We start from the raw sequence: 27,811 nt of genomic DNA, 5'->3' as shown, positions 1-27,811 counted from the left end.
AGCGTAAACAAAGTTCATAGTTTGCACATTTTAAACAAATTAAAAAACATTTAGACGACAAGTATTTATTGCAAATATAATGTATAATTATTTTTCCGGGTATTTTATTCTGGTGTTTGACATATTTGACATAAAACAACTCAAAACTGATTTTTTTGATTTATTGTTATTATAACTGAATCATTAAATCTATCAATTATTTTATTGATATTTATAATAATGTTTAAGGAGTTGTAAAATTATATATTCTTTATAACAATTAATTGTAATTAATTGGATTTATTTTTGGCCCAATTGGTGATACGTCCAATCAATTCAACCTTTATTTGACAAAATCCAGTATATGTTATGTTAGTACAGGTATATTGATATAAAATATGATATATACTATACTCACAGAAATGTAATTATAGAGGAAAAGGATGTGCGAAAGTGTGTGCAAGACTTAGCAGAGTGAGTGACACTGAACGGGATGTAGTACTCCCTGTGCGATACACTTCCTCATGCATTCCGGACCCCTTTTGCCGAGTGGTGTCGTTTGCATTCGTCGGCCAGACTTAATAATGTGATAATTATTTGCCAGAATCGGTGATAACACAGGTGTCGGTTTAGTGACCACAGAGCTGACTATCGGTAGGTCTTCAAATTGAGACGACTCTTCTCTAATTTTATTGACATTCGCTTCACTTTGAGGTGTCGAGGAATGGCGTACTAGTGGTTCGGGATTTTCAATATGTTCTATATATGAAGTTTGATGTCGGGGCTGATCTAATGTTAGGGAACCTCCCAAATGACTGGCTTTCCATATATAATGAGCCTTATCGGGCACCAGTGGGAACAGGTGTCGAAACAGTTTGTTCATCTCAATCATTGCTTGTCTCGTCTCATCTTCATATCGCGTCTCACCAAATGTATTGTCTATTTATTTCAAAATTTTCAAACATCAATATTGTTATAATTTTATACATATACTATATTATATAAATATATATTGAACTATATTTATATATAAAAATATTATAGCAATTTTTTTATATAAATTTCTTCTATAAATAATAAGTATTTTTATATTTATACTTATATTCAACAATACCTATACATAATATTTTTATATATTTAATACAATACCCTGTATTCCATTAGTATATTCCCTGAGCACTAACAACAATCTCATGTATTGACAAATATCTCTTAATATAATAAATAACAAAAAAACATATTTCCATTATATGTATATAAGTTATATAAATTAATATATTCTATATGTTCAATACTATAATACTATAATAATGTTGTATTATTTATTTTGCATCAACATATAACATTAAATAAATTTTTTTCTAAATTCATAGCATATTGATAAAAAAGACTACAAAGTTGAATAAAACATATATTTTAATTTATATGAACAAAATTAGTTTATATCTTATTCTATATTTTATAGTTATATGTATAAAATATAATATAGAAATTCATATAGAAATATATTTCGTAAAATTTATCAAAAATTTAAAAATAGATAACATTATATCATATTATTTAAGTGTATTTGAATTGTAAATATTTAGATATACCATATATTGTGAATTGCGTATAATTGTATTAAATACAATATATTACATTATATTAATAACAATATATCTAAATAAAATAAAGTATATTTAACAATATTTAATTTAATATTTGTCATTTGTTTAATTTTATTCAATATATGTTTCATTTCAAAACTATCAACTATTAAAACTATTTTGTTATAAATCAAAATTATTAACATTTCCTATATAATATTACAAGTAAAATAAGAAAAATATGCTGACAATAATAAATTAACTTAAAAAAAATATTATTTGAATTTTATTTTTAAAAAATATCCTTAGTTTATTTGTACAAAATAATGCTTATAACTACTAAATTGTTATTTAAATAACATTTTAAAAATAATTTAATATTATAAATATGATTTATTGAACAATTTAAGTAATTCTTTAATAAATATATTTAAATGCTATTTTAAATTATATGTTTTTGACAATTTAACTGACAAAATAGCAAATTTACGTTAAGCATATAATTATGTCATTAAATATAGAAAAGTATCAAAATAATTAATATGCAATAAATATATTAAAATATATTTATATCATATATTTATAAATTGTTTGAACAAATACTATCTAATTTACATTTACATCATTTTTTCTATATATAGCTAATAATAAGTAACCAATTAGAGTATAGTAAAAACAAAATCAATTTTTTTGTAAAAATTATTACATTTGTAGCAATTAATTATTAGTATTTTTTCTTGCTTTACGTCATTTTATTCTATAAATATATAAATTTATTTATTTAATTCAAATATAAATTATGCATATATAGTATTTGATAAATTTATTTTTAATTTATCATATTTGTCATATTTAAATTCAAAACATATAAATGTTTTAAAATTTTAGTTTAGAGTTAATCAAAAAGATGACCTATTATACAAAATTTAATAAATTAATTTAATTTGATATATTTTGTATTGTATTACATTAAAATATATTAAAATATACTCTATAGAAGCAAAAATTGCTATAACGAAAATTTATACAATATTTTTAATAATATCCATTTTAACTCTCATAAACATAAAACAGTAAATAAACTCATTAGTAGTATTTAATTTATTTAATTTATGATTTAATTGATTTGAATTTCTATTATTTATACTTTAATAATATTTGTGTTATAGTTTATGAATTACTTATCTGTTAATAAATTTTATAACTTCTTAATAGCCAAATAAAAATTTAATACTATTATTAAATCTATTGATTAAAATACTTTAATATTAAAAAATGTAAAAATGTTTTTTATTAATCGAAATTATTTTAGTAATATTATGTGCTTAACAATTAGATATAGTTTTTTATTAAAAGGCGTACAAATGTCATCATTATTAAGACCTACGCCAATGCTTTTGCCAATTAAGTTAAGTTTGTATAAACTATATATCATTATATTGTATTGCATTGCAATAGCTTTTTTGTTTTAATGTTTTATCACAAAACATACTTTTGTAATACAAAAATGCATTGCAATAATAATTACAATAATGAATATTACATTAAAAGATTGTACACTAAAACCGTTACAATAATGATTGTGATGATGACAGCTCATCACAACGGGCCTGACCTATACAACCAAATAAAATATTATATTCTAACTAATAATTAATAAATTTGCTGTTAGTTTATAATAAAATGTTCATTCAGTTTCTATGTAATGGGTCATAATTGGGGTCACTTTACATATCAATTAATATAAACAATTATTCTGTATATAATCTGTAAAATGAATACTTTTAATATAACTTTAAAAGACAAATTTTAGATAAAAAGCAATATTCATATTATACATTAACAAATATATTTAAATTCAATAATTCCGACAATTTTATCAAACATTGTTTTATCAATATATTATTACATATCTTCAAATACCTACCGACCTATTTATAGATAAAAAAATTTCACAAAAAATAACTGATTTCAATTGGCATGCATTTTATATCTCATGATACATCTGTAAATATTAGTAAACTAATATATAAATACAAAATATATTAATTTTAAAAATAAATAAATCGATTATTAAAAATACAATGAGTTTCAACGTATTATTGCATAAAAAAGTATTGTTCAATAAATATTACATAACTGTATATATTAAAACACACATATATTGATAGATACAATCTGTGTCAAACTAGATATGTATCATATAATATATATTATTGAATTAAATATTTGTTGTTTGTTTGCAAATATGAAATCAATTCATTATTACATAGCATTCCTTTGATACATTAGATTGAGTTTCATTAGATATTATGTTCAATATTTAAGGTATAAATAAAAATGAATGAATAGAAAGATAACATAACAACGAGTATTGAGTTTTTTGTGGCTTTCAATTAAATGCTTAATTAATTGATAGGAATTAAATGTAATATTAAATCATAAATACTTGAGATATTTATTGGGTATTTAAGTAGTAGTTTGCAAAAGAAATTACTGAAATAATTGAAAAATTTCTGGAGTTTCTAAAAAATGTTTATTATATAAAAACATAATTTTTTTAGTTGTTTTCATATAGCAATACAATAATTATTACTAATAACTAAATATTATTATTCAAAGTTTATTTAATATTAACCAGTTGAGAATGCTTCAAAAGCGTTTCCATACGAACTCCTTAACTTAAAAAAGAAAAAAGTTCAAAAAAATTGTGTAGCAGAGTGTGGATTCGAACCTATATCCTCGTAGGACACCGGACAGACAGACAGACAGACTTATAGAATGGATATACGATCTCCTTTCAGGAGTTCGTGAAAATTAAATTACCTTTTATTTATTTATTTATTTTTTAAATTTCTATTATTTTTATAAACTAATTAAAAATAACTGAATTATGAATAAATTAAAAAAAATACAATTATAATAATTTATTTGGTAATTATATTAATTTAATATTTAAAGATAGCATTTGTATAGTAATGTAATGTTCTGTACAATACTGTAAATTATTTATTTAGTAATACATTATTGCAATAGTCATATATGATTAAATATTATAAAAATAAAGTAAATTTCTATAAAAATTTATTCATGAGAAATTATATAAAAATTTCTATGGAAAATTTATTATAAATTTTTATTTATTTGTCTTTACATTTGATCTAAATATCGATAGCTCAAAATTTATAGTTACTTTAATTATATTTTATTAGTAGTAATATTATTATATTATATAAAATAGTTAAGTTTTACTAAAGAAATGCTAGACTTTTATTATTTTTTAATATTGAGTCCATAAGATTTATAAATTGAATTGAATTTGTAAAATACAAACAAATGTATGCTTCAGTAAAATTAGTAAAAAATTAAATTAAAGTTTTTTATTGAGATAAATCAAATATATAAAATCAAAATAACTAATTAATATTTATTTTTCTATTTATATGTTAAAATTATTAGTAACTAGACTTTTGTCAATGTTTCTAAATATCATTAACTTAACTCAAATTTTATTTTATTAAAATTATTGATTAAATAAAAGTTAAATATACCATATATTTAAATTAATTAATTTATAATACAAATTATAATTTGCAGATTATTTGTATATTAAATAGTTTACATGTTTTTAGTCTTATATTACAATAAAATGAAATTTTAATGTTTATGTGTTGTATAATTTACTAAATTTAAAAACATTAATTTACTCGTTTAATACACATTATACTTTATAAACTTAAAACTATTGTATAAATATATTTTAAATTATGTATTACATAATTGATTTTTCTAAAAATTTACATAATTCAGAAATAAGTGGTTTTCATAATAATTTATTTTTTATATAAATTTTTATATTATTTTATTATATAAAAACTTTAATTTAAATATAATCGTTTATATTATTCAATAGTATTATTTTTAGTTTTAATAGATGCAGTATATTATTCATTAAATATTCTGCATAAACCTTTTCTAATAATAGTTTTATATTATATTTAAATAATTATTTAAAAAAATTATTAAATATTTAATATCAAGAATTTATTATAATTATATAATGATGTTTTTAAATAACAAATTTATATATTAATTAGAAATATAGAATTCAACATATATTTTTATAATTATAGTTTATATATATATTACAAAAATTTATTTGAAAGTATATTAAATTTATATTAAATATAAAAATATTTATTATATTTATTTATTTTCAAAATAAAAAATAGATTTTTTTATATCTATTAATAGTAAAAGTGTTGACTTTACCATAAAATACTGTAGCAATTAATCTAAGCATTAAATACTACCAAATATTAGGTTTCGCCCAAACAAACCATAATATTAAATATTTTGATATACAGTTATAATAGGGTTATGAAAATACAAATTATATATTTAACATCATTTATTTTTCTTAAGTTATAAATTATTTACATATTTTACTATTGACTAATTTATTATTTATTTTTGTTATCAGTATCAGTCTATTAACTTAATATACATACTATATTTGTATATATTTTGTATACAGTATATTCAAAATATTGATAATGAAAATATTATATTTTATTTTATTTCATTTATGAAATTTTATGAATATAATTTTATTTATTGAAAATTAAAATAATTTTAAACATAATTATATTACGAAACCACTTAATATTTAAAGAGTTTTATATAATATAATAATGTATTTTTCACGAATATGAATTTTTTATACAAAAATTAGAAAATTTCAAAAAAAATAAAATTTGTTCATAATATTTAGATATTAATTTTGTTTTCTTAAAATTTGTTATATATATAATACACACTAATTATTATAAATATCATTATTAGTAATTTAATTAATTAATAATAAAAGGTCGTAATATTAGATTCCATAATAACTATGTTTTTATATATAAGATTTACAATAAATAGTAGCGCTTGAAATGTATTAGATTTTTGTTATAACTGTGAAGATACTATTAATGCACTCTTTTTTATTATAATTAATTGATTAAATTTTTTTAAATTGTATAAATAAATGTTTAAATATTATTTTTTTGACTAACTGTTTAAGTCATTTTCGCAAACATCCAAATTTTACAAATCAAAATTTTGAAATATAACCATTATTTAAATGTTAAAATGATAAATTACTAAGTTAAAATCCACCATTATAAAGTTATCGATTGATTGACTATTTAGAAAAATTTTAAAAAAGTTAAAAAAACAAATAATAGTATATAAAATAAAATAAAATCAATTTTCTGTGTTATCTATTGGTAACTTATTGGTAACTCGAGAATAATAATGTGAAATTTAACAAAATGTAAAAATACTTTAATATAATTTATAATTTAGTATAAACTATATTTTCAAGTGCTTAATTAAATGTGATTTTAAAAATTATTTTTGTTATATTTTATAAATAATTTTATAAATTTTCTTTTAACGCCATCTAATAAAACATGTATTTCTTAATAAATTTGAGTTTTAGTTATTTCTCTATCACCCAAATCACATTAAATATTGAAAATATATTGAGTTATGTTTTTAGATTTAAATATATTAAGTTTAGTGTAACAGTAGTGTATATCATGGTTAGGGTTGATTAAATGCATGGCGACTTATTTTAAGTTTTTAAGATTACATTATTTTAGTTTAGTTAACATCAAATTGCTAAAAAACATTGATTTGCGAAAATTATAAAATAATAAATTTAATAAGTTTCCGCAATTTTTTAATTAAAAAATAATTTTTGAACTGTTTTATCTAAAATTAACTCATTTTATTAGATAGTAGTAAAATACATGATAACCAAAATTAGTTGTATTACAGTATTATATGATTCATCACTATATTAATCATTTTTTACTGACAAAATCTTTAGTATAACAATAGACAATAATTTCTTTATATAGGGATCTCATAACATAATAATAAAGTAAAATTACTTTATAAAAATATTTTGAGAAATATTCCTAATTTATTATATTTGCAAATCTCTAAATAAAAAACATAAAACTTTGAATAAGTTTAATATTTAATCACTAAAATAAATATTCATTTGTAAACTTTATGTAAGCTATTGATAAAAGATGCAAAATATTTGAATATATTAAATGTTTGACGTGTGTAAGTCTAACTTTTTTACATACATAACAAATAAAATGTTAGTGTAATTATAGTTTATTTTGTTTTGTAAATATCACTACAATTATTTTCTGGTAATTAATATATGATTATTGAATATATAGTATAATTAAATTGTTTTATATAATTGTTATTAAATAATATAACAATTATCATTTGCTATTTGAGGTTTCAAACGGGTGTGGCGTGACATTACAATTGCATAAAATCTATATTTAAATACAGTATATTATGATATATAAAAATATAACTTATCATAGAGTGAATGTATATTGGTAATATTACACTGTTTTCAATTTAAAATATAAATCATATTGTATATACAAGTATATCCTACATAATTATAGACTCAATATAAACAATATATGATTTTCTAAATTTACTTAAACGTAAAATTTTTATATACAGTATATCACGGTATATGTATAACTTATAAATGTCGGTAATATCCATGTGTGTGATCATAGTGTTAGACAAATAAAAGTTTTTCAGTAATTTACAATCTCATTATTTCTGACTATAATTTTTATGTATATTATGAAGTTTATTATTGTCTATTTGGGGAAAATGGTTATTAATATACATATATGTTTTATATAACAGATAAAATTAAATATTAATATACTGTATAAATATATTATTATATATAGATATTTCTATAATTCAAAGTACTGTATACAACAATTTACTTTATATTTTATATAACTTACAAGACAATAATTGTAATTTGAATGCAATTATTGCATTATAAACAGTATTTTAGTAAAATATTCAATAGATAATTCCACAAATTACTTGTTCAATTGAATTATATTTTATCATATTTATGATATTTTATGAGATTTAATCTAACTTTTATAATTAAATTATTATAATTATTAAAAAATGCCGTCACTTTATTTACATTTTAAAAAAATCAAATATTATAGTAATTAAAAAAGAGAAAATTTTCATATTTTAAATAAAAAACTTTACTCAACACAAGCTTAGCTCTACTGGGATTACTTACTAAAAATTATATGTATAAAGAATTATGTAATTAATAATACAAATTACATTTTTTAAAGTGTATAATACACTGTATATCATTAAACAGATAATTTGAATCTAAATAATAAATTATCTAAAAAATTTAAATAAAATTATAGTACAAAGTGGTTATTAGATAAAACAATTATTTTAATTGATTAATTTTGTATTTTTGCATGTGATAACTTATTAAATATAAACAGTATATTTTATCAGTTTAGCTAAAGTTTTGAATAATTTTTAAATCAAACAATTTATTCATTGACACACCAATGCTTTATTATTAACTAAGAAGCTATTAGTAATTCAAGTCATTTTGTAAAATTAGTTTATTTTGTTTTTATATTAAAATTAAGAAAAATGTTTATTTTAATTAATTATAGATTAAAATAACCACTTATTACAAAATTATTTTATCTTTTATTTTCTTAATATATTATAGATATAAAATTTTTAAGTTGAGTGAAAAATCTACTACTTATATATATATATATATATATATATATATATATAATCTATAATCTAGTTATAATCTATATAACTACAGAATATATATAATATGATAAAAAGTTGTGTAAAAAATTAGTAATATTATGTTTATTATTATTTATCTATTAATTTATTCAATTTATTATATTGAATAAAATCATTTTTTATATAAATACATAACTATTATAAATACATACATATCTTACTCTAAATAAAAAAAACTTATATTAAATTCTTATAAAATAATAATATATTTATAAATTAATAATTTACAATTAAAAATTCATTATATAGTGTATGTATTACAGTATATTTTATTGTTATTTTAAATTTATATTAATAATACTGTAAATACACAGTGTGTCTACTTTTTAAAAATAATTTATTACTACTGTTGTCACTTTATTTAATAAATTATAAAACTACAATTTGATTATTAATTAATTTTTTATTTTAAATAAAATAAAGACTATGAAAATGTGTTTAAATAATAAAACAAATATAATTAATCAATTAATTAAAACAATGTTTTTATTATATAAGGGCAGTGAATAGTTTCTAGTGTCAAAAAAAAACAAAATTGTATTTAATTAAAAAAACACATTTCTAAAAAATATATAACAAATGTGCTTAAAATGCATACAAATTATTAATAAAATATTAATTGAAAAATAAGAAACAAATCAATACAATATACAGATATAGTAATACATTATATATTAATATAACAGTACTTTAATGTCAGTTATGTCTCTTAGTTTTATATCTATTGTTTTGTAAGACTATATGTAAATAAATTCAATGCTTTTATATGAATGAGTTAATGAGTTCTTTGCTTTTAGAAGTGTCGCTAAAGAAGTGATATTATTGAGTGTGAGTTCATTGTGTTTAACATAAAATTCACACTAAAACAGATATGGGATGATTCACATATTACATACACGAGGGGAGATGGAAGAGGAGAGAGGGGATAAACACCTTAATAACATTTAAAGAATTTAACGAATTTAACGAATTAAGTTTTAGTTTAAGTTAATCTTTTGATAAAAACTGTAAATATATGACTTTTGAATAGAAATAGTCTTATTTCTAGTTTTTGAAAATATTTTAAAAGTCAACATAATTTTATAAAATGTTCATTTAAATCATTATTTTATTGTTTAAATTAATTGATGTCAAATAAAGTCATCCTATGAGACCTTCATTTTGTTTTTTTAAGGGTGGGGTTAGGGTCATGCAAACATATTTTTTAATGACTGCATGCAAACAATTGCGAACATATGAGAGGGAGGGGGTCTAACTCTCTTAAAAGTGCAAACATAATTTATGAAACATCCCTAATAACAATATATTTAATAGTATTTACATAATATCACAAATACTTGGTTTTACAATCACCTAAAACATGTCAAAAACACTATAATTCTTATCTTATTAATTAAATTGTGTTTTTAAATTTAAATTTTAAATATAAATATAGAAAACTATGAAAATTATTATTTTAACTGTCTATTTGTATTATTAATTTTATTCAGAAATATTTTTAAAAAAGTATAAAAAGCGTTTTGGCAATTAAGTTATTACAATATTTTATATAATATTAACACAAATAATAAAATATAATTATTTTTTTGTATATAAAATACTAAAAACTAACTATTCAATATTGTAAATATAATAAATATAATGTACAGTACAGCGCACTTATAGACTAAGTTTCATAGAATTTCTAGAAAACATGTTTAGTTTTTACAGTACTTTTTGGACAAAATAACTTATAATAAGTTATAGTATTCAGATATTTACAGTATAATGTACTTATACTGTATATATATATATATATATATATTATTCTTTAGTAAGTTTAGTAAAAATAAGATTTATGGTTAACTACAGTATATTATAATATTATATTAAGATTATGTTTACATAAATAATGACAATGTAAAGTTTTATAGTAAATTATAAATTAACTTCTAATAAAAAACATAAAAAGATCTATATTTTGTTCAAAATTTATATTAAAAATAAATATATTAGCTTATATTGTATTGTATAGATAAATTTTTAAAAATTACACAAAATCTCTAAATTTTTAAATACATTTTAAATACATACAAAAATAGAATAATAATAATAACGATAATAGCAGTTAAACCATTTGATGATTTAAAAATTAAATATTATATAACTTAACAAATATTTATAATAAAACATATATAACTTTAGAAAACAGTAGAGTTTGTTTAAATATAAAATAACACAATATTATATAGAAATGTCTCTAATAAATAAAACCTAATAAATAGATAAAAAATTAAGCTAACATTTACCATAACAAAAGTATTATTGAGTACTGTATGTACAATAAATGTTTATAAGTTAATCAACCAGTAATACAAATGATTAAATAGTACACCAATTGTCAGAATATATATCAAAAGATCATTGCATCTAATTATGTGATTATTTAAATGACTAGTCTGTGAACAAAACACTCGCTTTAATCATAGTATTTATAGATTTTATTTTATATATTATATGATATATAATTGCTAGAGTCTTGGATAAAGCAATATTATTATACTATTTTATTATACTATTTATATGGTTATACAAATAAAAATATAAATTTCAATCAGATTTGTACAAATAAATGAGTCTGGTTTGTAATTTTGATAAACGTGATAATATATTTTATACTTGGAAAAAGATAATTACAAAAAATCTCATTATTTTTTTATATAAATAATTGAGTTCATATTTATCAGTTATTATTATAAAATTAATGCAAATTATCAAGTTGACATTTAATCAAATGTTTTAAATGTCATATGATACTTCACAGATAATAAAACAATTTATAAATTATAATTTTAAAGCAATTTGAAAAAGTTTGTCCACTAAGTGATTGTTGTCAGTAATGTTATTTAAGTAACCAAAACATCAATTTTTTAACAATTAAAAAAAATATTTATGACATTATTTTACATTACATTTACATTACAAAAATCTTACTAATTTTATTAGAGAAATGTTGATATACTATACAATGTATAGTCTATACATGTATAAATATAATAGCTAAAACTACTTTAAAAATTTAAATAAACTAGTAATGTATTTAAAACTAATATTAAAGTATATATTATTTATATTATAAACGGTGTAAATCTTAATAATTTATTTATTATTTGGCCAATTATTTATGCCTAATATTTTATAAGTTTGTAATATAAAAATTTATTGTGTATTATTTTTAGTGAATAAATAATTATACTGAAATATAAAGTTGCTTTAATTAAATTTATAAAAATAAATAACCATTGTAGTTTATTATAATATAAATAATATAATAAGGTAATATAAATTTTATGAAAACTGAGATGATATAAAACTATTTATAAATTTTTAATATCCTTAATTATGTTTTTAGATAATAAATTTTATTAAAAAAAAGTTTTAAAAATTTAATTTTAAAATTTGTGATTAGAATATAAGTCAATTATATTTAAAATAATAATAAACAATGTATCAAATATAATAAATCCATAGAAACTTTATACTATGTATCCATAGTTTATTTATGGTAAGCCCAAAGTATTAGTAAAGATTTATAACGACCAGTAACTCATGTAAAGCCCTGTTATGTACTGTATATCTACACTGCATATGAATTGTTGGGATAAGTGTTTTCATTTAAGGATCAAATATAAGAAAGACTTTTAACATAAACGAATGAAAAGTAGTTTATTGTAAATGTAAGTCAAGTGAACTGTCATTTAGACAATATGTTTGACACCACTTTCCCAACAAATGTATTGCTTTTCTCCAATTCATCAAATTCTCTCTTTTATTGTCTCATAAATTCTTATATCTATTTATGAAACAGAAAAATAATTTTTTTGATACTATATTTTTCTCATTTTTTAAAGTGATGTACAATAAAATTGCAAAAACTTTTTTTAGATTTTTATTTATAGTAAAAAAATACAGAAAAGTTTTAGTTATTGATTGAAAGACAGCAATTGATTAAATAATCGAGAGATATGTGAGTGATTTAGTTAGTGGGCACTGAATTTTTGTCTTATTTTCTTTAATAATAAATGTATATTATTGTATATAATAGTATTTCTGTAACATATAACATAATGAAAAATCTAAATGTAGTTTCTAGATATTATCAATAATTTTGATATTTAGTTAATATTTTCAATAAATGGATATTATGTTTTTTACTTAAGTTAGAAAATATTATATAAAATATTACTGTAAATATACTGTAATTTTAATATACTATACATTGAGTATTTACATTACATTAAAACTTTTTTCGATTCACTGATTTGATGTAAATATAAACTTTTATATAATTTAATTAAATTTTAAATATAGAATCAATAAACAACAGTAAACTATTTTTAAAATAATATTAAATTATTTAAATTTAACATTTGATATAAAATTGATATTAACATTAAAATTTATAAAATATTAAATATCATTTAAATAGTATTATTACTTTAATTGATATTTAAAAAATAGATATTTAAATAAAAATTGTTAGTAATACCAATTAAGCCCTAAATAATTAAAATAAGTTTTTAAGTTTTATTAAAAAAATTATAAATTAAAAAACTAACTGCGGAATTAAATTTAAATTTGATAATTCATAATAACAATTAGTATTAAAAAATAATAATTGACTTTATAAACAGTAAATTAATGTATTTTTTATATTAAATCAATAATTTGATAAATGTTATAATTAATTGTATTGATTTTTAATTAATATTACACAATAATTGTCAATAGTATAAATGTAAGTGAATATACTCTATATTTCTTTATTTAGATGTATTCAAGTGTTAGATTTATATTGAATGTCAAAATGGCATATAATGAAAATCAATTGATTCAAATGTTACAGTAATTTCATACAACAAATAAATTGTGATAAATCTTTTAAAATATATCTATATTAATATCCATATTAATATTATTACCTTAGAGTTAAATAAATTACAGAATATAAAATATTAATAATTTTATTGTAATATTATGTAAATAGTACATGATAATTATAATAAATGCTAAACAGATTATAATAAATTTAAACTAATTTATAATTAGCAAAATTATTGAATTTATAAAATTATTATTATTGTAATAATACTTTGTTTTTAATCTTTCTGAATATATAGTAATCTTATAATTACTTATTTACTATTGTTTATACTTTATATATTTTTAATATATATACAGTTACATTTTATATAAGAATAAATTTTGAGAAACAATACATTAAATTGATTAATAATATATAATAAAATTAATTAACAAAACACATATAAATTGACTCAAAATTAAGACAAATGAGACGTTAATAAAAATCTAGTGATCGGTATGAAGACTATAGAAAATCTTAAGGCTATATAACAAGTGGTAAGTCGTTTAGGATTTAGGTTTTTGTGACAATTGAAAGCCTTATCAGTGATGCCTACTCTGAGGAGTCAACACTCAAATATGTTGTGGGCAGTGGTTTATTTAGGCTATCCCTTATTTTATATAAGTATTTTTTTTTATCTATTTTAGTCTTAAAAATACAAGATTTGTCAATTTAACCTGATTGGCAATTACCGTAAAAATAATATTATTATATGAGCTATAAATTATCTATTATTAATTTTATTTTATGCTTTTATTCAAATACTTAAATAATAACACAATATATATATATATTAATAAGCTTTATAAATTACATGACATTTTGTGTTATCTATTTTAAAATATAAATTAATGTTTTTAATAATAACTATATTTTTGTGTTTCATAAAAACAATTCTTACAATAAATTCCCATTAATTTCCGTCATTTTTCTGTTTCTATATTTAAAAAACAATACGAAATATGAATTGATTTTTGAAACTGACTTTTAAGATAAAATGATTCATAGATTACTCTAATGTTTTATATTATATAAAATTAAACGACAGTCATGTAGACCACAGATTTGTTTGTCTAATAATTTATTCAAGTTTTGTTATAAAAATGACAAAATAATAAAATTTAATTGTAATAAAAATAGTTTAATAATGTATATCTATATAAAAATTTTATTTTATTGGATACCATTGTTTATTTTATACCTATTATTAAATCATAAATTATCTTTCATTTAGATAAAAGTTAATAATATAGCAATAGTGCAAACAACTAGTAATAAAATAGCTTGATATTTGTCATAAATACTAACAATAAATTTAATTGAATTCATTAATTTATAAATAATTTTATTAGTAAAATAAAATAAAAAGATTAAGCATTTATGAATCATAAATTTAAATAAATTATGTGTCAAACATATTTATTTTATTTAATATAATAATCATTAATATATACGTAAATTAATGTTCAATTTCTAATTTGTTTTATATTATATATTGTATTAAAATAAATTGTATATATATTAGACTTCTTATATGTTAAACTATTTTGCAATTTAAGATGTGTAATACACAGTGTAATAATACATACATTAAGATTTTAGGTATAATAACACGTAATATATATAAATAAAAATATTCAATAAATATTTATAAATTTATAAATTTTTATACAAAATTATTATAATAATTATCTTAACATTTTTAATTATTTTATTATAATATACTACTATAGAATTAATTATATATTTATATTTATAAATAATAAAAAGATTTTTTATAAAATTAAATTTATGTTTATAAAACTTTTCACTTCTTCAAAATCTTCACACTAAAAAACTATTTATATTATGTGTTAAATTACAGTAAAAAGTGTTGATAACATTTAAATTACTTAAAAAATATTTTATTTACATAGTTATTAAATTTATAATTAATTTTGTAATTTACTATTGTATCTAAATATTTTTATGTAATTCTATTTCATAGTTAGTTCACAATATAAAATAATTTACAATATATTACAATGTTATTCATTTTATTTCCTGACAAGTACTTCATATTTAAAATTAATTTATTTATAAAATAATTAAATTAAAAATTTAAAAGAATATATTCATTAAATTTTAACTACTAATCATAAATACAATTGCAATTAAAAATTTAATTCTTTTTTATGTAATATTCCGCAAAAGTATCTAAAGAATTATTTTTAATTTTAAATATTTAACTAATATTAAAAATAATTATTGTATGTAATTAAAATAGTTAATAATTATTTTTGATGAGTTTTATATAATATTAATTTTTAAAACACTATTCGTTAAATTTCACAAAAAGTGTATTTGCTTTATAAAACTATAAATGCTTTCAATACAATACATTAAAACTTATGTGACTGAACATGATTTACATTTATAAATTATAAAACTATATTTATAATGTATATATAGCTAATATTGTGTATAAATTTATATACATATCTACACTATTTTTCGATAACATTAGTCCATCTAATTTAAAATTACATTCATTTTGAAATCTATGGCTTTCTGTGGATTCACTTTAAGTAATAACTTCTTTCTCTCTCTCTCTCTCTCTCTCTCTCTCTCTCTCTCTCTCTCTCTCTCATGTGGCTTCGGTGGCCGAAAGGCTAAGTTGTCGGCCTTTGAGTATGACACCCCGGGTTCGGAACCAGGACAGGTAACTAAGCATATTGGTAGTTTAATTAGCATTAATAATAATAATACCGGTTTAATATATGTGTACTGAAGCGTTGTCCACATATATGTCTGGCCTTTCATTAATAGGTACTCCTCTGACATTATACTACAGACGCAATGCTATCCAATATCTAACAAATATATCGCTAGAGAGAAACATAGCTTAAGGGTTCTCAAAACCCCATCAATGCATTCAATGTAAAAACGGGAGATACAACTCATAGATTGGTTCTCTCTCTCTCACACACACACACACACACACACACACACACACACACACACATAATATATAATATCAAATTTAACCATAGATTCATGTATCTGTAAATTTATATGTTTTATTTGTTATTATATGCATAAAAGTAATTTTTTGTATTAAACCCATTGAATTGCAATCATTATACAAATGAGAAAAGACATGCATTCATATATTTATCATCAATAAAACAAAAGTCAATAATAGTTTTGTTTTTCAATGATTTCAAAAATAGTTTGACTTTTTTATTTGTAGAATATTTTTGTGTAGAAAATACTTAATTTCAGTGATGTTTTTGTGGATAAATTTTAATTTAATAATAAAGACTATACACATGTACATTAATTTTAATATAGATATAAAAAATATTTACCTAGATGTATTTTCTATTTTTATTTTATTGTATATTCATATAAAAATTCTTATTGTTGTAAAACCATACTAAATAAATTCATAGTAAAATCTTTATATATATAATTTTAGAAAAAAAAACATTTGTGTGTAAATCTTAAATCTATATAACAAAATATTTTATTGTTGTGTTTTTAAATATTTTGTATTTCAGTTTAAACATAGAAACACTTCAAATTCATTATATATATATATATATATATATATATATATATCAGTATATTATAGATATGTTTTATATATATACCGGTATATTTTAATATATGTTATTAAATATTTTAGTATAGTTATTGTAAATAATATATGAAATTCTAGTTTAAATTATTATAATAAAATAATATTTTTAGAAAAGCTATCGTCAAATACAAGTGCATTACAAATATACAGACAAATGACTTATTTTGAGTTACTGTACTGTACTGTACTGAACTTGTTAGGTCTCTCACCAAACATATACCAACATAAGTATATTAGAGACTAACTCTACACTTATAAAACTCAATAACCAAACAAAATGAACTTATTTGCCGATTAATAGAGAAATAAAAAAGAGTGAAACAGGAAATTGGGATTTTAGTTACTTTGAAAATTGATTAGGTATTACATGTTTTTCATGTACACATTGATTCACATCTAATACACTACTTAAACACTGAAACATTTTTTATATTCCACTATTATGTAAATTTATATCAATTATTGTGATCAATAGTAATGTTTCATATTATACTAAAATAAAATACAACAACAAAGTATCTTAAGTATTGAGTATCAAAATTCATCGCTATATAAATTAGACATTTAGATCACAACTATTATGAGTTATCAGTAAAACTAAAATAAGTAAAACTTAAATGTTGAATCTTAACATTTCCGTTAATTTTTTATTAATTTCAATAACAATAATGTACTGTAGAATATTCATTAAATTTTTACAAAATAGTCTTAAAACAGATAAAAGATTTCTATGATAAAGTTGAAAAATAAAATAATAGACTAAAAGATAAAATAAATAAAGAGAGAAAAAGAGAGTATATAAAATGTCAATCGACCCAATAGTGCTCTCCTATTATATCAATAAATTGAATGATCATATACTGTAAATTTACTACAATAATGTTACAGAATTAAATTGTGACAATAAATTGATGATACAGTACTTGTTTTTGACAAATCTGTTTGTAATTTTTGTTATCTCATTAAATTGAAACAAATTTCATTCAAATGAATAAACATTTTTGAGACTAAAACACTGGAAATCAATATATATTATATATTGTTTGATGTACAGTATAGTGTTGTTTTTATTTTTACCATATTTTTTATTTTAAGTTTTTTTATTATATATTAAATATTATTTAATATTTCATTGAATTCTTTTGTTTAATTCTTTAAGTAATACTCTATTTATATTTAAAATACTTTTGAATATTATATTTGTATATTTCACTTTAATAATTATATTTAAATATTAATAATATTATAATTAATCCATTTTTTTATTTATCTGTTTTAATATTACTTTTATTCATTATAATTTATATAAATATGCTAATTCATAAGCTTTTTATTATTATAATTATAATTATAAACTTATATTTTTATTTAAAAATTTTGCAATATTATAAATACAAATTTTTATAACAACTTTTGAAATAACAACAAAATTCGTTTTTCGAAAATTCAGTTACAAAACTTATAATGATTAACCAAAAAAAAAAACAATATAAATTTTTATAGCAAATTCATAATACAGGTTTATAACGCATATTTCGTAAATAAATCATTGAATATAATAATAAATAGTATTTTATGATAGAATATTACAATTTTTTAATTAATTTAATAGATATTCTCGGAAATATAAACAAAAATATTGCATAAATTATGTTAAAATATATTTGAGAACATACCGGGAAAGTAATTGATTGAAACCAAAACAGTGAACACAAATGTGTAATAAAATTTTGAATTTAAAATCTCTGTCTTACGAATCTTCATAATTTAATCCAATTTATATATTGTTTCCAAAAGTTAATTAAAGTAATTATATTAAGTGATCTTGATACAATTAATCAGGTCACACTTTATTAACAATTTTATTATTTAAACTTTCCAACAATTATATTTAATATTAATATATATATATTAACATTAATATACTTTATATTTATATAAATATTTATTATATTAATTAGAAATAATAATGCTATTTTATTATATTATAGTTGTTTTTGTTATCTTATTTAGCTCATCAAAACATATGATATAATATATAAATATATTAAATCCAAAGTAGAGTCAAAAATGTAATTTGACAGAGATTTGAGATTTAACTGAGCTATAGATTGATTAGTATAAGACATTCAACTGTCTGATGAACAGGTTTTGTGTTTTGACTAAATGTAAAACATTTGGATAAAAGATAGCAAAAGTGAGACATAAATAGTGTGACAGACAGTGGTGTGGGAACGGTAGGAGCGAATCGTATAATGTGTTTGAACGGTGTATTGTGCGCTGCGCTCACCATATCGTGCCTAATGTTTGTACCGTTGATTGGTATTGGCATCGCATAAGAGCTTTCAATTCATTTGAAACACTAATAAAATGAGGCGGATATCAGTGGTATCATTGCTATCAGTGCCGACCACAACACTATAGTCATCAACAATATAACCGACAAAAGGCTATAAAATGTCAAATTATTTATTTATTGTGCCTTTAATTCCCAGTAAAGGTTTAAGTTTTCATTATAAACATTATTATTGTTTTAACGTTAAAACACATTTTTTATTACATATTAATAATAATAATAATATTACTATAGTATATTAAAAACTTTTATTTTCATATATTTCTGGTTTAGTACAATAAAATATAAAAACTAAGTTTTGATTTAAATGTATTACACATGAAAATATAAATAAATATTTTGTATAATTTTTACGTTATTCATATGTATTAAGTTATCATTTTATTATGTTATACAATTAGTCATAACATTTATCATAATATATATTTTTATAACTCATAGTAATTACACAATGAATCAAGCTTATAATTTTCTAATTTATTTATTAGTATTACAACTATAACAATACTAGAATATCCAAATTAAAATTGCACAATAATTATAAAATATTTAATTTGTAGAAATATTATAGTCTAGTATAAACTTTATAATGGGTAGAATAATCACAATACATTTACTTTCAATAAAATTATTTATTGTGTATTAAAGCATTATTATTAATATATGATAACAGCAATATATATATAATGATATTTGATAATGCTTATTCTTTTAAATAATATAAAAGCATTATTATTTTTAATAAACTGTATGAACAAAATATAACAAATAAAGCAAATACAGTATATATTATTAATGTTAATCGATTGCTAATTTTATACACTAATTTCCCAAATGAGATATTAGCCTTAAATAACAAACATATATACTGTATATATATAGTTATTATATATAGTACCTGTAGATAAACTTAAGTCATTATGTATTTCTATGGTTTTCAGTGCTAATTGTGCACAAAACCGTGTCTAATAACCAACAACAACAACAACAATAAATATTACAATATAATAATACATAACATATTTGGAACCTATTAGTATTTATTATCTAATTAGTTACAGTATATATACACAAATGCAATATAAAATATATAATACGATAATATATATATCAAATTTATTTGTTAGCATTTAATAAATGTATCCAAATTAAATATAAAATTATAATACATGTTATATAATTGCAATTATTAAATAAATTGTTAAGTTATGTAAAAGCATACTGTAATATACTGTAATTTATAATGTACAGTACATATTATAATACCGTTATACATAACATAGAAATATTAATGGAGTTAAAAACTTGACAGTCTTATATCATTAATTAGATTTAATATTGATTTTTTTCATTAAAAACTTCAATATTGCATACTATAAGACTGTTTTTTATCACTTAAGTATTAAAAGATGATATAACAAATATAAAAGTGATACTACCTGTAAAATATCATAAAACGACTTAGCAATAAACTTTTTTTTATAGCTAAGTTTGTCCAATAGTTATATTGTCTTAAATGTTTAATATTAATACCCCATAGGATTACCTGATCTATAAATTACAGTATCATTTCAATAGGAATTACTTGTTATTGTTATATAAAATCCATTTGTCTTTATGTTGATCGATGCGCTTCTTTTAAAAATCATTATTTTACTGCAAATTGTTAACTATTGGTTGCAATGATAAGAAAAATGTCATTGTGTTGACATTGTCTTCAATCTCTCTCTCTCTCTCTCTCTCTCTCTCTCTCTCTCTCTCTCTCTCTCTATGGGTTTTTCTAACAAAATATTATCAATAGATTTGTATATTATAGAAAACAAGACTTTTTTGTCAAACCCTGGTATTCTCTCTCTTTCTTTATTTTTTCTTTTTTATGATAAAAAATCAATGACTACGAGATTATTCAATGAAAATTTGATAAAAATAATAATAATTTTCTATTGTTAGTCATCGTTTGTTGCATTAGATAAATAATAAGCAAATAACTGACAAAATGAAAAAATAGGTATTACTTTATAGCTAATAATGTGGTTCACCGTAAAAGACTCTTTAGTGCAATACTTTAATATGCAATTTGATAGCATAGCAAAAAAACTTATAGTTTTCCTATTACTAGCAATTTATAACAGTATTATAAATTGTCTGTCAATTGATATAAACATTCATGAAATATTTTACTTTATTTTAGATTATATATATATATTTGCAATTAAATTGTAATTATAGAGATAATTTTTAAATACAAGTAAAAACAAAATAAAGTAATTTAATAATTAGTTTGAAAGTTTTCATTTGAATTTAATTCAATTTTATCTCAAAAAGTATTTTTTTTATATAAATATTTTACATTTGTTTTCAACATATTCTGTGAAATGTATTTATTTTTTCCATTTGATGATTACATATAATACATAAATTAATAAATAAATATTTACCAATAAATATATACTACTGCTTAATTTAATAGCACTGATAAGTTATCAATTAGCTTTAGATTTTTTGTTGTTTATTATTTACACATTTAAAAAAATGAATATTGCATTTACAGAAAGAAAATTATTATTTTTATATTTATAACTTAATTACAATATTATTCGCTAACTCTTTAATTTATTACTAGTTTTTTAAATGTTTTATTTATAAATATATATATCATTTATAAACATTCATCAAATGTTTTAACTATTTCTATTGAAAACAATAACTTTAACAACAACAACAACAACTACTACTACTACTACTACTACTACTACTACTACTACTACTACTACTACTACTAATGAAATAATAATAATAATAACTTTTATTATTAAACCGGATACTATTATTAATAATATTCGTAATATTATTAGGTGTTAATTATAAATAATGTGAGTGTAGGCGATATGTATTTCCAATACATTATTTAGACAATAGTTTTAAAGTAACAATAAAACTAATGTTAACTATAATCACATTTTAGTATACAATATATCACAGTTTATTATTACTACATTTAAAACTATACTGTAAACTGTCAAAAATGGTAAATAAAATAAAATCGACTTAAATTAAACATTAATACTGTAAACTAATATTATCTTTATTTTTAGTTAAACAAAATACATTTTATTTGAACCTTATATTTACAGTTTAACTCAAATATTTGCCGATAAGACAGATAGTTAATTAAAATTAAGTCATTAAGTTTCCAAGTATTTCACACATAAAATTTTATTACTACTACTATTTAAAGATAAAAATAAACAAATATATATATTACTGTACTATCAAATTATATTTATATTAAATTCATATTCAAAATATAATTTATAATAATTATATAAATTATTAAATAGAATATTAATAGCAAATATTGGAAATCTAATGAATCAATTTTTATGATAATATAAATATTTGCAGACTATAAGCATAATAATTAATATCAATGAGTATGTATTTAGTATAAATCAATTCACAATTAAAAGCACGTAAACTAACAAAAGCAATCAAATGTTTTAATAGTTTATATTGTATGCATAGATATAATTATCGGTCCATCAATTAAATGCAATGTATGGCTCATAGTTATAGTGACCGATAGATTTTTATTGTATCCTAAACAATTTTTCTAATTAAAAAAGTAAATGAGCTGGACATTATTTATTTATTTTTAAATGACAACATTATGATTAATGCTTTAAACATAATAAAGTCCTGTAAATTGAATTATTTTAAACTTAAAAAGTAACCATATTTTTAATAATACAATTTTATCCTTTATTTTAAAATATGTGTTGATTAAGTGTAGTAATATTTTATGTAAATTAAATAAGTAATTAGACTTATTAAAATTTAAAAAAATAACATTTATCAAAAAGTTTATTTAAAAAAAATATTTCTTATTATTATGGCTAAATTAATTATAATTATGGTTTATATGATCTATTTGTTTAGTAAATATCAAATACATTACATAGTAAATACAATGATATGTTTATTAAAATTACAGAATATTATTTAATTTTTTACTTATATTTTCAACATAAAAATTCAACATATACTGTATATACAGTATATATAATTTATTAATTTTAAAAATGTGTTTACTTATAGTCATCAATTTCACTTATCATTAAATACTCAATTTATGAATTTTTAAAATTAATCTGGACATTTAGTTACTATACTCATCATAAAACAAAAATTTGAAATCAATAAAATGTTGTTACATTGTTATAGATATGAACTTTTGGTATATACTGTATATATTAAGTAATCAAGTATTTAATATACTCATCACTAACTTTGATATTTAAATATATTATTGCAATAGTATATTACACAAAAAATAAAAAATAATTATTATATTCAACTTTGTTAATCTATTCATAATTTAGATTAAGTAATTTGATTGCATATTATATATATATATATATATTTATATACAGTTGAGGGAATCTAATATAAGAAAAGATATAGACATATAAATTTATGATTTAATATTCATTATAACAATCACACTATAAATATAATTTATATAAATATAAATATATTATACCGATATATTATATACTGTACAATGAATATACAGTATAAACTAACTATATATAGTAGGTATTCTCTCAAAACAATTTATAAATATTTATCTAGTAAACTTTATATTTTAGTTCCCTGTTAAAATAATTAGTTTATAAAATTAAAATATAATAAAATTATTTGCAACTACTTTACATATTTCAACTATGTAACTTAAATCATTAATTGTCTGCATATTTTATAAAATAATTTTAATGTAATTCATTTGGCATTAAATAAATATTTGATTACTATAATATATACAATAAATATATAGTTATAAATTAATTTGCAATAAAATATAATTAATTCATGATATTGTAGTTTTAAAAATTATTTAATTTAGTATTTTTGCTCAATTTTATATTCTCATTTTTACGAAATATACTTTAATAATATAAATTTTTTTATTACATTGTGAGGACATTTGTGTAATCATTGCTAAACTATTCTTTAAATACACATATAATGACTATATTTATAGATATAGTTATGTCTGCATTTAATAAATTATTATTCACTGAATTTTGATAAAAGTTTTTATATTTATCATTCAAGAGGTTTTCTACGTATAATAATTGTGTAAAAGTGTCAATTGAGCAAAAGCTACAGTATTTGATGAACTAAATATAATATTTAATTTTTCATATATTAAATAATTTTAGTTGAAACATTTATCATATTGATTAAATGCTTTTTGAAATATTTTAAAATTAATTTTTTAAAAATCCCATAAAATACATAAACAAAAATAAATTTTAATATTTTTAATAATACTGTATTTATTACATAAAATATAACTAATTTACTTGTAAATTAAAAATAATTCAAATATAATTTTACAGTAATTATGATAAATGATATTAAATAATTTAAATGTAATGATAATCCTAATTAAATATTAATAAACTTAAAAAATAAATGTTTGTTTCGTTAAACACATTGTTCTGAAAGTATAGTATAGTATATATAATATAGTGTTTGAATGTTCTAAAGGCTTATTTCACTTCTAAATTAATGCCGCGTTTGGCGTCTGGAAAGACGTCACCGACAATACAGACAATAAATGTTATCCAAAAATGTGTCACACATTTAATATAATGTAAATACAAATATTAATATTATTGGTTATTATATTGATATTAATAGTGTGATTAAAAAACTTTCTAAAATAAATTTCCAATATTTTTTATCGTTAAAATTATACAAAAAAGTTTTTTATTCGTGAAATGTTTTGTAATGTCATAACAGTTATGGTTAAAGGTGTGTACGATTAAACAGATATATGAAACAAAAATAGTCAACTATTAAGGGATAGGGATTTGAAAATGTGTGGGAGTCTTGTGATAGACTATAGATTACTAGAGATACTAACAATGAACTTCATTTCAATGACAAATAATATAACACAAAATGAAAACAAATTCATAACAAGTGAATGCTTTCATATATGGTATATACAGTATATATATATATATATATATAGCAGGGTTAAGCAAGGTTTTGGATTTTAGGGGGGGGTAGACCGGGGTAAAATTTACAAAATTCTCGAAAAATCTTGGGGGGGGTATTGGGTGGGGTAAGATTTTTATTGCATTTTTAAACGGCARTTTTTTCAAAAATCCAAAATCAAGGGGGGGTCAAGAGAAAATTCCCTAATATTCCCTTAAATTCCCGAATATTCCCATGTAAATTCGATAAAATTCCCATAAGTTCCCGTATAAATTCCCAGGAAAATAGGTAAAATTTACAAAAATACTAAAAAAAACTTTAACAAAAATAAAAAAAAGTTAAATTTTAACAAAAATAAATATTTTTAAAAAAAATTTTAAAAATTAATAAAAACTTAAATTTTAGCAAAAAATAAAATAATAATGTATTAAATACTTAAAAATAGGTGATAAAGGCATTAATGATACACTGAGTTTTTTAGTATTTTAGTAATTTTTAACTTTTAAAATAATTTTTTAAATAATACTTAATGCTTATAGTTTATAGATATATATTTTTATTTTTTAATGTTATTTTTATGTAAATACTGATTGAATACTAATTATAAAATTAAAAATATTTTAAATTTTTTAGTTAAAATTTTAAAAATTATTAATAAAAACCTTGTAATATAAGTATTTATTTTTTTATTAACTTCTTAAACTATCTCAAACTTCTATTTATATTGTAATATGATTATTCTTTTCAACAAATTGGTATTTTTTAACTTTTTAGTTTAATATTTTAAGTAAAATTATGTTATTTTTTGATGAGTTTTAACGTTATTTTAACTTTTTTACTTATTTTTAATCAATAATTAGAATCATATAAATTTTAAAAACATAAAAACACTTACTAAAATAGTATTAACTAAAATTAAAATTTTTATAAATCTCAAAAAAATTTTCGGCGCCTTCGGCGCCGAAATTTTAGGGGGGGGGGGGGGTCATTTCTCCTCGTTTTTAAGCGACAATTTTTCCCATTTGGTCAAAAAGTCTGGGGGGGGTAAAATCCCAATTTCTCGATCTTAGGGGGGGTATTTTGGCCTTACCCCCCCTACCCCCCCCCCTTACTTAACCCTGATATATAGGTCTTATATATATAAATACATATTTTACTCTTTCTGTACATTATTTCTTTTGCTATAAGATTATCTCATAAAACAAATGAAACATTTATTATATGACTTTTATTATTAATAGGTAACCTATTCTGCCTCTCACTCAGTGGTGTAAAACATTATAACAGAATTATTGATTTGCTTTTAGGTTTTAAATAAAACATTATTTCATTCATTATTTTAACAAACATTATATAATAATAGCAGTTTTCTATAGCAATACACTATATTTTGTTTATATTTACAGAAAACATTGACAGTTATCTCAATGGAAACGACCATAAATTTAAATTAATTGATTTATAGTTCATTAGTATATAAAAACAAAATGTTAGTCATCTATAATCATTTGTTTTATGTAATATAAATATATATTTTATGATTCATTTTTACGATAAAATTATATATGGATTTCATTATATATGAAATTTATAGTTAACATAAACTTTATAATAATTATTATTATTTCAAACATCAA

The 27,811-nt window shown here is 19.0% G+C and overlaps 1 protein-coding gene across 1 annotated transcript; it reads right to left on the bottom strand.

The window, feature by feature from the left end:
• Positions 1-285: 285 nt before the first annotated feature.
• Positions 286-19,532, bottom strand: LOC128959972 (uncharacterized). The gene is made up of 3 exons (XM_054306017.1): positions 19,483-19,532; positions 398-918; positions 286-320 (listed from the first exon to the last, which is right to left on the bottom strand). The coding sequence occupies exon 2, from the start codon at positions 869-871 to the stop codon at positions 446-448; it is 426 nt and encodes a 141-aa protein (XP_054161992.1). The 5' UTR covers positions 872-918; positions 19,483-19,532; the 3' UTR covers positions 286-320; positions 398-445.
• Between the last annotated feature and the right edge of the window lie 8,279 nt (positions 19,533-27,811).

This window comes from Oppia nitens, unplaced genomic scaffold, assembly GCF_028296485.1.
Source record: "Oppia nitens isolate AA-2021 unplaced genomic scaffold, nextdenovo-longstitch-racon4-pilon3 scaffold4_pilon_pilon_pilon, whole genome shotgun sequence".
Classification (NCBI taxonomy): Eukaryota; Metazoa; Arthropoda; class Arachnida; order Sarcoptiformes; family Oppiidae; genus Oppia; species Oppia nitens.
The sequence above is the reverse complement of the archived record's forward strand: the minus strand, read 5'-3'. Positions and strand labels throughout refer to the sequence as shown.

Excerpts from the sequence above, each read along its gene's own strand:
- LOC128959972 (XM_054306017.1), bottom strand. The coding sequence starts at position 871 with ATGATTGAGATGAACAAACTGTTTCGACACCTGTTCCCACTGGTGCCC.